Below are 13,008 nucleotides of genomic sequence, written 5' to 3' on the forward strand. Positions count from 1 at the left end.
TACGCACATAATCGAAAAATTATTCGTAGTCGTATACATAAAACAAGTTCGATGATCCAAATACTCCCTCTCTCCCCAAAAAGTATGAACTTTGAGTTCGGCACGGATTGATGTGAATTAATTTTAACTAACTTTTTCAATTCACATTTCTTAAAACACATGTAAAAGAAATAAAAACTATTATTCGTGAACGGATGGAATATTGCGCAAGAGTATTATAACAAGTAAAAATATAGGTTTTGGATTCAATTATCAATCTTGATCATTTAGAGCACATTGAAGCAAAATAAGAGATACAATAGTCTTAGCAAATAGAAACCTCAAAATTTCCACTATGAAAACATATTTGGACATAAATTAGCAGCAACTTAAAACACTCAGTAGCAGCAGATTCTTCAAATAAAAGCAACAATTTGGTCGATGACTATGGACAATAAGGACACTTCCAACCTTAACAACACATCTATTACTTCGATCCAGTTTTTATCCGAACATCGCTCACACCGCAACGGCCTCTTGCACCACGACGTGGTCCTCAGCCATGCTCGCTGCCTCATGTTTCAGTGTCTCGGATGCAACGGCCGTTTCTTTGGCTGTCGGTCTTTTCTTCTCGTGGGACGACTTGGGGTCCTCAGATGGCAACCTGGGAAGAGACTTCCTCATCGGCTTCTTCACGTGGTCGTGGCTTGGCGTTTTGGCGAGCGTGTCCAAGCTTAGCCTAGCTGGGTGAGCCCCGTTTTCTTTGGATTCCGAACTTGGCGAAGCCTTCTTCCGGCCAAGCTTCGGAGATTTTGGCCTTGTAGTAGGAATCTACATCATCGATTTCAAAATTGTTCGATCCATCAAAGTATACGACGGATTAGATGAAATTACAAGTAAAGTTACCTTCTTTAGCTCCACCTTTGGAGGGGGAGGTTCTTGATAGAAGCTTGGCATAGGCATGGCTTTGAATCCAAGAGTTTTCCTCAGCATTTTGATCTCAGCATCCTGAGATTCCTATACAACAGAAAACGGTAAATCGGCTCGTTGCCATACTCAATCATCTAAAGCTATAGACCGATGATATGATATGATGCGAGGGTCTACCTTACTCTTCGCCTGCAGATTGGTCTTCTCTGCTTCCTTTGCCTGAATCTTCTCCTCGAGTTTGGAGTAAAACTGTTGGAACGAGACAAAAAAAAAACTGTTGCTACCATATCACGTGCGAGATTGTTCAAGTTAAGGCAGATGGTGGGATGAATTAGGAAAGGCTAACTAACCTCTCTTCGTTTCTCAGCCCTTTCATCGCATTTGAAGCTGAAACCGTAGGTTGGTAGAGCACCCGATCTGCGGGCCCTGGCATCTCCGGCAGTAGGGCTTCCACAACGCGCTTAAGGATAAACCAAACACAACATTTATGTCACGATTAAGAAAATGATACTATAAACGAACCTTGACCTTCTGATATCAAGAGAAAGGATGCAAATGCAACATATACAAAGGATACGATGATGACTGTGAGATTTCTTCGATTTTACTAGAAGGGCTTTCCACAAGAGCCTTCAGCTTTGTCTTCTCCCTATAGCCAGGAATAGAAAATTCATAATACTGTGGAATTAAAAGGAATGAAGCGTTTTTGATGGAAACGTAAGAGATTCAACATCAGTCACAGTTTTCTTGCTAGAAAGATTCTTGAAACAAAATAGCCATCAAATTTGACAGTGTGAAAGAGCATACAGAAGTTCTTTGGCCTGTTCTCCACTCGTGGAAGATGATGTTGCATCGGGGAGGCCATGTTGCTCCTAAACATCAGAAAAGAAGTTAGAAACCCGAAAAGAATATACATACATGTACCAATGCATACATTTTTTTTATTATTTATAACCTTAGAGCTATCTTGGGCAGGTAATGCTTTTGAGTTTACCGAGCATTGCTTCTCATTAGATGATTTACTCTTTGATCTTAAAGCAGAAGTCTGTCTCTGGCTCGATTCTGAAGCATCACTACCATTTGAAGCAACGTAAAGTTTGCTAGACTCTTTCCTGTTCTTGCTCTTGCCTGAAACTGTTGCTGCACCATTTTTGGGGCTCGATACTTTACCGATCTTGAGTGGTTTCAAGTTCTTGAAGACCGTGGTCTCTTTAACTTCAAGTTCCTACAAGTATGCTAGTTTGTTAGAGCACATGCTGTCTTGCTAAACAACCGAACAACACGTTTTAAAACGCCTACCACTGGCTTGACAGCAGGGTCCAACTTGACAGCATTGTCAAGACTATCACCAAGTCCCTCGACTTCTAGGTTGCCATTGGGAGCCCCATTTACACTTGGAGAGACGGGGATGAGTAGAGGAACGGCTTTTTCAAATTCGTCCCCATTCCCAGCAACTGGAACGGCACTCTCAGTGTCCATCTCTTCCATTCAACCTAACAATCTGTTGTTATTAGCATCATAAATCTTGGAAATAATGTGCAAAGCCTCCACCAAAACTTTCCCTTTAAATCACAACAGTTACAACACAACAAGTTCCCTTTCTTGAAACTGAACGATACAAAATCAAGATTCTGTCCTTAGCAACATGGATGCAACAAATGAACACTGAGGAATCTAACTTAAAATCCCAACATTCTAACTAACCTTTCTTATTTATAAGTATTAATCAAGATTCCATCTTTATAAACAAGACAAGAATGCAACAAATGAACATTGAGAAAACTAACTTAAAATCCCAACATTCTAATTCATCTTTCTTATGAATATAAATCAAGATTACATCTTTAGCAACAATAATGCAACTAATGAACACTGAGGAGTCTAACTCAAAAGCTCAACATTCTAATTCATCTTTATCATGAATATAAATCAAGATTCCATCAAGAACAATGCAACACATGAACACTGAGGAATCTAACTCAAAAGCCCAACATTCTAATCCATATTTCTCAGGAATATAAATCAAGATTCCATCTTTATCAAGAACAATGAAACACATGAACACTGAGGAATCTAAACTCGAAGAAATTGAACACTCCCAAATTGAACATCTGTAGCCTCTTTTAGTAACCAGAAAAATGCACTTCTTTCAACATATCAAATTAACCAGAAGCACCACCTCATACAAATTAATCCTCCAAAAATAAAAAAATCAGCTACAAAACTCAGATCTCCACAGTCCCACACCCACAACAAGAGCCCACACCATTATTGAAAGAGGTGGATTTCAGAAACCCATTTCCTCTACACGAAGAAAAACACATTATCACATCCAAGAAAAGCGCACACATTTCGCACATTTTACCTTTATGTGAAAAAGTACTCACCTTTCAAAGCATTTGAAGGGGAAAACAATCAGAGATAGAGTAAATCATTGGAGGTTGAGAGGTGAGGAAGATCTGAGTGTTTCAGATATTGGTTTCGCCTGGTTTTGGTCAGTTGGGAGTCTCAACTTTGGAATGATGATCTTGATAAAAATGTATTTTTCTTGTTTTTTTGAGGCAATAATTTTAGTTTTGTTTTCTCCTTTATACTCTCTTCCTTTTTGTTGTTTTCTGGACATTGAAAAGATTTTTTATTCGCACACACTCTCTATAAACGAGCACAGAGAAAATATATGTGATGAGGGTTTTTTTAGGGTGTATATAATTGAGCTTTAATAAGATTTAATAAGGTGTAACAAATTAATACAGTAGATATTTATTATTCGTGGCAGAAATAAATAAAATTGATAAATTGTCTAGCAATTTATACTCCATTCGTCCGTGAAATATTGTCCAGTTTTGCCACTTTGGTCTATTCATGAAAAGTTGTCCACTTTACTTTTTTTTTCTATTTTTGGTAAATGGACTTCACTTTCCACCAACTCTTTCCACTCACATTTTATTATAAAACTAATATATAAATATAGGACTCTTATTCCACTAACTTTTTCAGCTCACTTTTTTTTTCATATTTCTTAAAACTCGTGTCAAGCCAAATTTGGAGGATGTTTCATGTACTGAGGGAGTAATAGACTAATCTAGCAATCGAATGAAATGGTAGTGCCTTTTGTCAATGTTATTCTCAAGAAAACATGAAATGTGGTTTTAAGGTAAAAGAAAATGTAGTTTTCATGCCTAAGTATTGGATTGAATGATCCAAAAAAATCTATCTATATATGAATGGAATGATCTAAGAGATATAAAAGTGCTGCTTTAGGGTAGAAGGGCATGAGATGAAAGAGACTTCAAAAATAGATTTCAAATTTTGTAAGAATATTATTTGCACTCATTAAGATTGACAGGGAAAGAAAAACCTCTTTGCATATATCTACTTGATGGACCACACCTTCATTCTCGATTTATTTGAAAATATTTGTTAAATAATGAAGCTTTTAAATTTGTGAATTTTTATTTGTTCATGTAATCATTTATAGCATAGTGTGCTAACTAAAAGAGGCTTGCTTTCATTGTTTTATTCAATCACAAATCATGTTAAATCCTCTCAAACATTGAATACAAATGCTTCAATAATCAATAGTTCAAGAAAATAAGTGCTAAATGAGCTAAATATAGATTTTAAAAGTGGACCTTTGCCCCCTTATTTGTACGAGAATGCAGATTTTCTTACTAATGCTGTAGTAATGGATAAATCATGCAAATGAGTGGTGTGGCTGGCTTAATACAAGCATCACATACTAGAAATAAAAATAATAATAAAAAAGAAAAAAATGGCATTTCAATAATAGACAAGTATTTGTCTTCACATGGAGTAGTATGCTACTGTCACTGAATTATTATTACGTGGTATTATTATTCATATCCGATTTGACTCAACATAGAGTTAAATTCTCAGTATCTCACAGCAACTTCACCACATACAGTGGAAGGAAAACACACACAACACACACACTCTCTCTCTCTCAGAGAGGTCCAAAACACAAATCATTTCTAAGACTTAAATGCAACTGTCTAGACAGAGGGGGGAACAAGGGCCCTCAAGATGATGTTTCAACCATCCTTTGAGGGTGGGGGTCTGCTCATGCTCTCATCTAAACTTATTCATTGAAAAGAGAGATGGTGTCGAGCCCGGCTTGTTATCTGCTAGTAGCCGGCATCTACTGCACGTTGGTGGGACATGAACTCGTTTATTTTGTCTACTTTATGTTGATACTACAATACGAACACAATGCTACAAACTAAACTAGAAGCGGTAACAAACCAGTGCTCGTCTCAGCTCACGCAGAGCTCCATGTTGCACCGGTGTCCACTAGCTTGGTGTAGACTTTCTTGAAATCTTCGAAAAAGAGGTTTTGATCCTCTGCATACTTTGAGATCCACCTGTTTGAATAGAAAAAGGAAGGAGATCAAAGTTGCTGAATCTGTATTGACACACATAACATTAGAATGGACCAGTTTTTTGTGCTTGTGTCTGTGTTCATCAGGCAGACATAGATACATAAGATTGAGAGAATGGCATACCCGTAGCATTCATCATCGGCAGCTAGTGCCTTGTCCGAGGGAAGGCCAACCATGCTGGACATGCCGCCTGCGTGTATGATAGAGAGAAATGATGATCACTGACTAAAAAGGAAAGAAGTTGAACAAGATGGTAAAGGAGAAAAGGGTTAAAGTACCTGAAGATGACCCTGGTTTCTTTGCAAGGATTTTGTAATAAGAGTTGTCGAACACTACTGGACTTCCAAATCCTTTGCCTCCTATAGTATGAGCTCCGGATAGAGCAACGAGTTCCTGGGCTCTAGTGATGAAAAATGAATGAATATCTATACACATGGGTATCACTATACATATAGTTAACTTCAAGAAATAGGCCATAGATTTACACTTTCATACTAATGTGATCTTCTTTGGTGAAAGACTTAAGTTTCAAATATGAGATATGTTAAAGAAATATACTTCTGTTGTCTGAGTGATGCTGTCAATAAATAAGCCTGCTGAATTTTATGTGAGATTCAGTTCTACTGGAATGTACAACAAAATAAAGAAAATCTTCAATTTCAGATATCGATACTCACGAGAAGCCTTTGCTTTGAAAACTTTGCTTCATGTTCTTTGCATCGAGCGTCTCTTCAGGGAGCCTCCCAGTGGGATCAGGTACCCTGGGAACCAATATTCGAATATACAACTTGTGAGAGACTAATTGCTATCATAGTTGAGCGCATTCATGTTGGAAAATAAAAATATAAATTTACGTTGCATCTATTCTTCCCAGTCTAACAGGGATCTCTGGACCTCCACATATCAAAACAGCCTCTGCTCCAGCCACAGCTATCAGATCTGCCCAGGATGCTAGAAAACACCAATAAGAAGGAATTAGTTTGGCACATGATTGTTGCTAGACCAAGCAAAACTTTAAGATTCTTTTCGCGAAAAACCTGGTCGTACTGATTCCATCTCATCTTTCACTTTCTCCAGAATCTAAAAACAATGCATCCATCGGGAGTTAGCTGACTAAACTTTATGCAAAGGTTGCAAAAGCAGATAACTAAACTCGACAGAGAAGTTAAAAGGAAACGTAAAATAGTTGAGAGCTTCGTTTGAGAGCAAATACAGTGAAAAAAACAAAGAGGTTAGAGACAAGAAGTATATGGGGAGCTTGCCTTCACTGTCTTTTGAAGACCTGCATTTTCAGGTCTGTCGAGCTCATAAACAATTGATCCATTCATACCACCTAAAACAACATGAGAAGATCAGCTAAAAAACCAAATTTCTATATAAATCACCAGTGATACATTACAGGATATACACATGCAACTCAATATTTTCAAGAATGAGATGCGTTTCAACTGAAAAATATAGTATCATTTTCATTAATAAAACATCACACATATTCAGATCTCACACACTTAAACATCACATATTATTATAGTCACGTAATACCTGTTTTATCACCCTCGTCGAAAGTTCCAGCATCATGAAAAACTAAACGAAGGAAACCAGGAGCCTTATTCTTGGTCATTACCTTCCTAATCTCTTCTTGCAGCAGGGAGTTTTCACTGAATTTAAAACCTTAGCATCAATAAGCCATTTTTTCCCATAAAAAGAGCTCATTATTGTAACTACTAACTAGCATCGACATATTATATGCCTATTTACATGTACGTATGTGTGTGTATATACAGCTGCAATTTCATCAACTCTCTAAGCACAAATAAGTTCATCTGTCTAATAATGAACAATAAGAATACACAATGTTACTAACTTCTAACAATACCTAATCATCTCATTAACAAATTCACAAATTAACATCAGCTTGTTGCAAATTTCAAATCCAAATCAGCAAAAACATAACCTAAAATGACACTAATACTCCACGCAATGCTAGCAGAAAAACTGAAAGACATTAATCAAGCTCACCAATATTATAGGCATGGATATATGTATGTATGTGTGTGAATATACAGTTGAAGTAATTCCAATTATATTTCATCACATCTCTAACCACAACTAAATCAATTTGCCTAATAATGAACAATAAGAATACACAATGTTGACTTCTAAGTTCTAAAAATACCTAATCAGCTCACAAAAAAATTCACTAATTAACATCAGCTTGATCCTAATTTAAACAATCTAATCCAAATCAGCAAAAACATATACCTAAAAAAGCCACTGATACCACATGCCAAGTAAGCAAATAAACTGAAAGACATTAATGAAGCTTACTCAGCAGCAGCAATAGCTGCTGGTTTGGGGAAAGGAATCAGAAACGGCGTCGCAGCTAAATACATTAGCCCTCGCCTCCCCAAATGAGGAGGTGAAGAAGCCGCAGCACAGGACATTGTGAGCCTTTTCGCGGCGAACTTAACCACCGGAGAGCTTCTCGAAGAGAGCTTGAGCTCTCTCCCGGCGGAAACAGAGGCTGCTGAGCTCAGCAGCGCCAGATCGGCGGTGGCGGCGGCGGTGGTTGTTGTGCAGTTCATTTTAGTAGGTTGTTAAGCTCAGCTCAGAACCGTTAATGCCTTTTATCCAACTGATTTTTGATTTTTTTATTCTTATTAATTATAAAATAAATGCTTAATAACTAGTTATTGGACTGATCTGGCCCATTTGTTGATGGGCCGTTTGGTTTACTTTGAAATTATTGAAACAACTCATTTTTAGTTTCTTACTCTCCCGTCCCAAGTTACTTGAGTCGTATTCCATTTTGGATTATCCCAAATTATTTGAGTCATTTCTCTTTTTGGCTAAAAATAAAACATCTAATCACACTTATTTTATTCTTTCTTTTACTTCGTCATCTCTCATCCCTCTTACTTTATTCTCTCTTTTACTTTATTTTACTTTATTTAACTCACTAAATACAACTTTCTTAAATCTCGTGCTGAAAATAAACTTCTCAAGTAATGTGAGACGGAGAGAGTATTAGATATAGATAACGGCCCAATATTGATAGTAGTTATGATAAATGGGGTCACAATTCGCATACTAAGTTAATACCAACCCTGAGGTAGTCCACCAGTCCGTAAAATATAGTCTTAGAATCTTAATTTTCTATTTTGGAACATCCAAAAAAAATAGTTCTATCTAAAATTGAAAAGTTTCTCTCAAGTTATTAACACTATTGTATCCTCCTTTTCTCTTTCTTCCTCGTGCTTTACCTATTTTTTTTTATTTTCTTATTTACTTTGTCAATTTTTCATTAAAACTCACGTGACTAATTTTTTTTATAGATGACAGAGTAATAATACCAAATATGGATCGATGGATCTAAAAATGAAAGAATAAGATTTTGTCCCATATAGCACATAAAATGTCAATATATTAGATAATAGCATCAAAAATCAATATATTCATTGACTTGTTCGTCCATATGAATTCGGCATAAATAGATTTATATAATCAATTAAGATGGTGGATATATTATGTTGTGGTCTTGTGGATTTGTAGAATGTGCAATTTGGTGTTAAATATTAATAATATACTAATTTATACCGATATGAGATCAATTAAGATAATTGATATATTATGTATCGGAATAGCGAATTACGTAGCAATATAATTAGGAGTTGATGTACTAATAATTTGATATGAAAATTAGGATAAGATAATGGATATATTATGTAGTGGATTTTGTACATACAATTCATCTACGCTAAGCTATATTCTTCTTGAATAAATTTATTTCACCATACGAGTTAAGCATATTACACGGAATCTACCTAAAAAAAATTTATGTTGTCATACAAATCCAAAAATATTGGACTTTCAATATTTGTATTTTGATACCATACCAACTTTTTTCCCCTTTCTACTTCCTTTCTTAGAAAGTTAACCAAAAAATTAAATTTCATTTACTCTAAAGAAAATACGTACATTATACCGTCAAATACGCGTATCTATATTTACCCGTATTTCACGCCTACACCACGTGCCGAAATTCCTTCCCCCCGCGTCCACTTGGCGTGACGCCATTGGCCCCCCAAACGATCCCGACAAACTCTGCGCCAAATACAAGTACAACTGTATCTCGACACCCGTCCAACCACCTCGCGCCACGTCATACCCTGTTCCTCCCTTGGTACGACTTTCGACGTGGCGCCTCCTCATTGGCTCCATCGTCGCCTTTCAAATTTTGTAAACGGTTGCTCCGCTCTGTTTTTTTCCTTCGTAAAATCCCCATTTCCTGAAAAAAATAAACATTTCTGTTTCCTTCATTTCCTTAAAAATAAATCGGAGAGAATAAATAAATCAGAGAAATCGACAAATCATTCAATTTATTGTTTTCTAGAGAGAGAGAATTCGCGATGGCGGTGAAGATGAGGAAGTGGTCGCCGTGGCCGCCGACGAGGAAGTTTGCGGTGGCGATGAGGCTAATGAGGCTCGAGGTCATGGCGGAGGACGGCGGCGGCGATGACGAAGACGGCGGCTATGGCGCGGCGGCGCAGAAATTCGTGGCGATCAAAATCAAATGGAAAGGCGAGCCGAAGTTTTTGCCGTTGATGTCGCCGTTTCAGCCCCGGAAAAAAGTCGAGCGGTCGAGCAATCGGGACATGAAGAAAGGCGGAGGAATCGTCGAATGGGATGAGGATCCGTGGTTCGAGAACACTTGTTGTTTCTCGATTGCCTCGGATAAGAAATTCGGGCCGTGGGAGGTCGCCTTTAGTGTTATATGCGTAAGTTGTTTAATTATTTATTTCGTGTGTGGTTTGCATGCTATTGATTAAAATATAAAAAAATGACGGTTTTAAGTGGAACAGGGGGAGAAGGCCGATTCGAAGGCGAAAATGGCTGTGATCGGAGGAGCTTCGATTAACATAACTGAAATTGTTTCGAAAATGGAGAGTTCTTCCATTGAAGAGAAGCTTCATTTAAATTTGCAGATCGATGAAATTGCTAGAGAAGCTGCCCTCACGGTAAATATCGTTTAATAGTGAAATTTCGTGACTTTTCTGGTAATTTACCATTTTTTGTTGATCGAGTTATCTAAAACGTAGTACGTATTAAGAAGCTTCGCGGCCACAAATTTTTATGTAGTGATCAATTTTGTTGTCATTTAACTAACAATTTGGTGAAGAATTTAATGTAAATAGTGGAAATGAGCCAAACTTGTGTTGCATGTGAACATGGTGTACTACTAGATATAGAAATTTTGGTTTGATAGAATTGATTATGATACCTAATTAATAAAAATAAAATGAAATAATTGGTTGATTAGACCACTTGTTTTGAATGCTTAAGAAAATATTTTAAATTGGGTGGAGTAGTTAAGTAGTCTTTGTTTTTGATTAAGTATGAACACTTTAGAAATATCGACCAATTTAGATTTTGTCACACGAGTACTATAGCGTCCTAGTTTGAAAAGGTGTGGAATTATTAAATGATTTGAGTTATTACCTACCTAGCTAGATGAGATTAGATATTTGACTAAAATTGTAATTACTATAATATTATCAATGTGTTAGATGGTGTTCAAATGTGTTGAAATAAGAGAATCCCATAATTCAGCGGCACCGAGCCGATCGAAATCCATCGATTTGAAATGCTCATTTGCGGATGAGAGTAGAGACAAGTCAAGGAGGAGATCATTGAGCCTAGAAGAGGCGTGTTTGGACGAGCCGGGTGTGCCGGAGTCGAGGACCCTGGAGCCCGACAAAAAAGACCGATGGTTTAGTTGGAAGAGCCGACGATTCAGTTTCAAACGAGCCAAGACTAAAGAGGAGACCAGGGTTCACTCAGCTAGCCTTTCTTCAACAAACTCATTGCAGGTTAAATATTTCTATACTTTCTTCTATGTTTTCATTCAAATACATTATATGTGTCCTAGTGCTTTTCAGTTAAAAAAAATAATCAATTTTGTGCATATGACTTGGTAAAAATATCATATAGTTCTTGTCTAATCTTGTTTCACTTGATATTACATAATTTGTTTGATTAAATCCACATTGTCTGATTTTGACCTTTTCCATGTAAGAGTATTGACTTTTAAGCAAATGGACTGTGTATGGTCACAAAATAGTAGCACTCCTACTACAGTAGTACTTTTTCCATTGCTCACATCTCAGTCAAAGCGACCATTTCTTGCTAAATGGACAGATTAAAATAAAGAAAGTAGTATTTTTTTTAGAAATATGTCATTTTTAGTGGGATGAAAGAATATTAATTGAATAATTAATAGTTAGAGAGAAATCTTTTTTTTTGTTGAATTTAAGTTGCATCTATTTTCTTCCAGAAAGAAGATGGCCGTTCAGAAACAGCAGACACAGTTTGTGAATGGGAAGACAAGGAGTTGATGAGCAGAGATGGTCAAGCACAGCTCAAGGCTCCGTTTTTCTTCGCCTCGTTCGACCAACGGAGCGACAAGGCGGCCGGGGCGAGCGCCTGCACAGCCCTAGTGGCCGTGATATCCCACTGGCTCCACTCGAACCCGAACGCCATGCCAGGGCGGTCGGAGCTGGACGACCTCATAATGCAGGGCTCGTCAGAGTGGCGGAAGCTGTGCGAGGATGCCGCCTACGTCAAGGACTTCCCGAACAAGCACTTCGACCTCGAGACCGTCCTCAGGGCCGACATCCGGCCCGTGTCCATCTCCCGCAACGAGTCGTTCGTCGGGTTCTTCGGGGCCGAGACGTTCGACTCGCTGAAGGGGGCCATGTCGTTCGATGACTTATGGGACGAGATCCGCGGCGGCGGCGGCGACACGGCGCCGAGGATATACATCGTGAGCTGGAACGACCATTTCTTCGTGCTGAAAGTCGAGGCGGACGCGTATTACATCATCGACACGCTGGGGGAGCGGCTCTACGAGGGGTGCAACCAGGCATACATGATAAGGTTCGACGAAAAGGCCGTGATTCAGGTGCATAAGCCGGCGGCCGAAACAGCGGAGAGCGAGCAAAGCACGGGCAAAGTCGAGGTGATATGCAGTGGGAAAGAATGCTGCAGAGAGTTCATAAAGAGATTTCTCGCAGCCATACCGTTGAAGGAGCTCGAGGAGGAGGAGAAGAAGAGCACTGTCTCTTACTTCTGTCTCCATCAACGGCTGCAGATAGAGTTCAACTACAGCTGCTTGATCTCTCCCGCCTCATCCTCCTCGACGCCGTCTCCCCTGTCTTCCCTAACCACATCGGCATCGTCTCCTACCTCCGATTGACTGTAAATTCATGTTTACAATAAAACATACTCATGTAATACTCAATCAAGAAAGCAATATAGGATTCATGTCTTAAAGTTTGAAGGCGATTTGTTCAATCGAACAACTATAGAAGCCGAGCAGTCACTAGAAAAAAGAAAGATGCTATGGACCTGCAAACTCATAACCAGTGCTGCTAAAGCTATAGAAAAAGTGACTGACTTTAAATGATGGCAAATACATCCTTTTTCTCTAGTGGAACTCGAAAAGGGTCGTTTAAGTCCCTCTGGGAACATCCAAAGAGCGATGGGGGTCAAAGGATGACGATCTATCGCTCTCTCGTTCCCAAGTAAAATGATAAACAAGAACAATGATTAGTAAATTTCGTTGACAGTAGGCCCACAATGTATCCACTTCTATCAACATGATCCACACAAATAACGAAAGAATGATTTATAATCACTC

At 38.2% G+C, this 13,008-nt stretch overlaps 3 protein-coding genes across 6 annotated transcripts; 1 reads left to right on the forward strand and 2 right to left on the reverse strand.

The window, feature by feature from the left end:
* Positions 1-304: 304 nt before the first annotated feature.
* On the reverse strand, positions 305-3,521 carry LOC121784980 (protein WVD2-like 5). Of its 4 annotated transcripts, none has more exons than XM_042183287.1 (9): positions 3,297-3,521; positions 2,209-2,402; positions 1,904-2,134; positions 1,717-1,781; positions 1,487-1,558; positions 1,260-1,359; positions 1,087-1,158; positions 886-996; positions 305-810 (listed from the first exon to the last, which is right to left on the reverse strand). In XM_042183287.1, exons 2-9 carry the CDS (start codon positions 2,395-2,397, stop codon positions 499-501), a joined length of 1,152 nt encoding a protein of 383 aa, XP_042039221.1. In that variant the 5' UTR covers positions 2,398-2,402; positions 3,297-3,521; the 3' UTR covers positions 305-498. The 4 variants fall into 4 exon arrangements, with proteins under 4 accessions (XP_042039221.1, XP_042039219.1, XP_042039218.1 ...); XM_042183285.1 differs by having other exon boundaries at positions 1,260-1,356; positions 1,865-2,134; positions 3,297-3,519; XM_042183284.1 differs by having other exon boundaries at positions 1,865-2,134; positions 2,209-2,410; positions 3,297-3,519.
* A 1,202-nt stretch (positions 3,522-4,723) lies between these two features.
* Positions 4,724-7,939, reverse strand: LOC121785033 (putative L-ascorbate peroxidase 6). Its single transcript, XM_042183366.1, has 9 exons — positions 7,638-7,939; positions 6,852-6,967; positions 6,572-6,642; positions 6,347-6,389; positions 6,164-6,260; positions 5,987-6,070; positions 5,588-5,709; positions 5,433-5,499; positions 4,724-5,291 (listed from the first exon to the last, which is right to left on the reverse strand). The coding sequence occupies exons 1-9, from the start codon at positions 7,892-7,894 to the stop codon at positions 5,189-5,191; spliced, it is 960 nt and encodes a 319-aa protein (XP_042039300.1). The 5' UTR covers positions 7,895-7,939; the 3' UTR covers positions 4,724-5,188.
* Positions 7,940-9,166: 1,227 nt separating this feature from the next.
* LOC121785414 lies at positions 9,167-12,648 on the forward strand. Its single transcript, XM_042183832.1, has 4 exons — positions 9,167-10,087; positions 10,172-10,327; positions 10,877-11,179; positions 11,644-12,648. Exons 1-4 carry the CDS (start codon positions 9,719-9,721, stop codon positions 12,562-12,564), a joined length of 1,749 nt encoding a protein of 582 aa, XP_042039766.1. The 5' UTR covers positions 9,167-9,718; the 3' UTR covers positions 12,565-12,648.
* Positions 12,649-13,008: the final 360 nt, after the last annotated feature.

This window comes from Salvia splendens, chromosome 21 (assembly GCF_004379255.2).
Source record: "Salvia splendens isolate huo1 chromosome 21, SspV2, whole genome shotgun sequence".
Classification (NCBI taxonomy): domain Eukaryota; kingdom Viridiplantae; phylum Streptophyta; class Magnoliopsida; order Lamiales; family Lamiaceae; genus Salvia; species Salvia splendens.

Excerpts from the sequence above, each read along its gene's own strand:
- LOC121784980 (XM_042183284.1), bottom strand. The coding sequence starts at position 2,397 with ATGGAAGAGATGGACACTGAGAGTGCCGTTCCAGTTGCTGGGAATGGG. Across the intron at positions 1,782-1,864 it reads CTGCCCAAGATAGCTCTAAG|GAGCAACATGGCCTCCCCGA; the intron begins GTTATAAATAAT and ends TCTGATGTTTAG. Across the intron at positions 1,159-1,259 it reads GGGCTGAGAAACGAAGAGAG|TTTTACTCCAAACTCGAGGA; the intron begins GTTAGTTAGCCT and ends TCGTTCCAACAG.
- LOC121785033 (XM_042183366.1), bottom strand. The coding sequence starts at position 7,894 with ATGAACTGCACAACAACCACCGCCGCCGCCACCGCCGATCTGGCGCTG. Across the intron at positions 6,643-6,851 it reads CGACGAGGGTGATAAAACAG|GTGGTATGAATGGATCAATT; the intron begins GTATTACGTGAC and ends ATGTTGTTTTAG. Across the intron at positions 5,500-5,587 it reads GAAACCAGGGTCATCTTCAG|GCGGCATGTCCAGCATGGTT; the intron begins GTACTTTAACCC and ends TCATACACGCAG.
- LOC121785414 (XM_042183832.1), top strand. The coding sequence starts at position 9,719 with ATGGCGGTGAAGATGAGGAAGTGGTCGCCGTGGCCGCCGACGAGGAAG. Across the intron at positions 10,088-10,171 it reads TCGCCTTTAGTGTTATATGC|GGGGAGAAGGCCGATTCGAA; the intron begins GTAAGTTGTTTA and ends TAAGTGGAACAG. Across the intron at positions 11,180-11,643 it reads CTTCAACAAACTCATTGCAG|AAAGAAGATGGCCGTTCAGA; the intron begins GTTAAATATTTC and ends ATTTTCTTCCAG.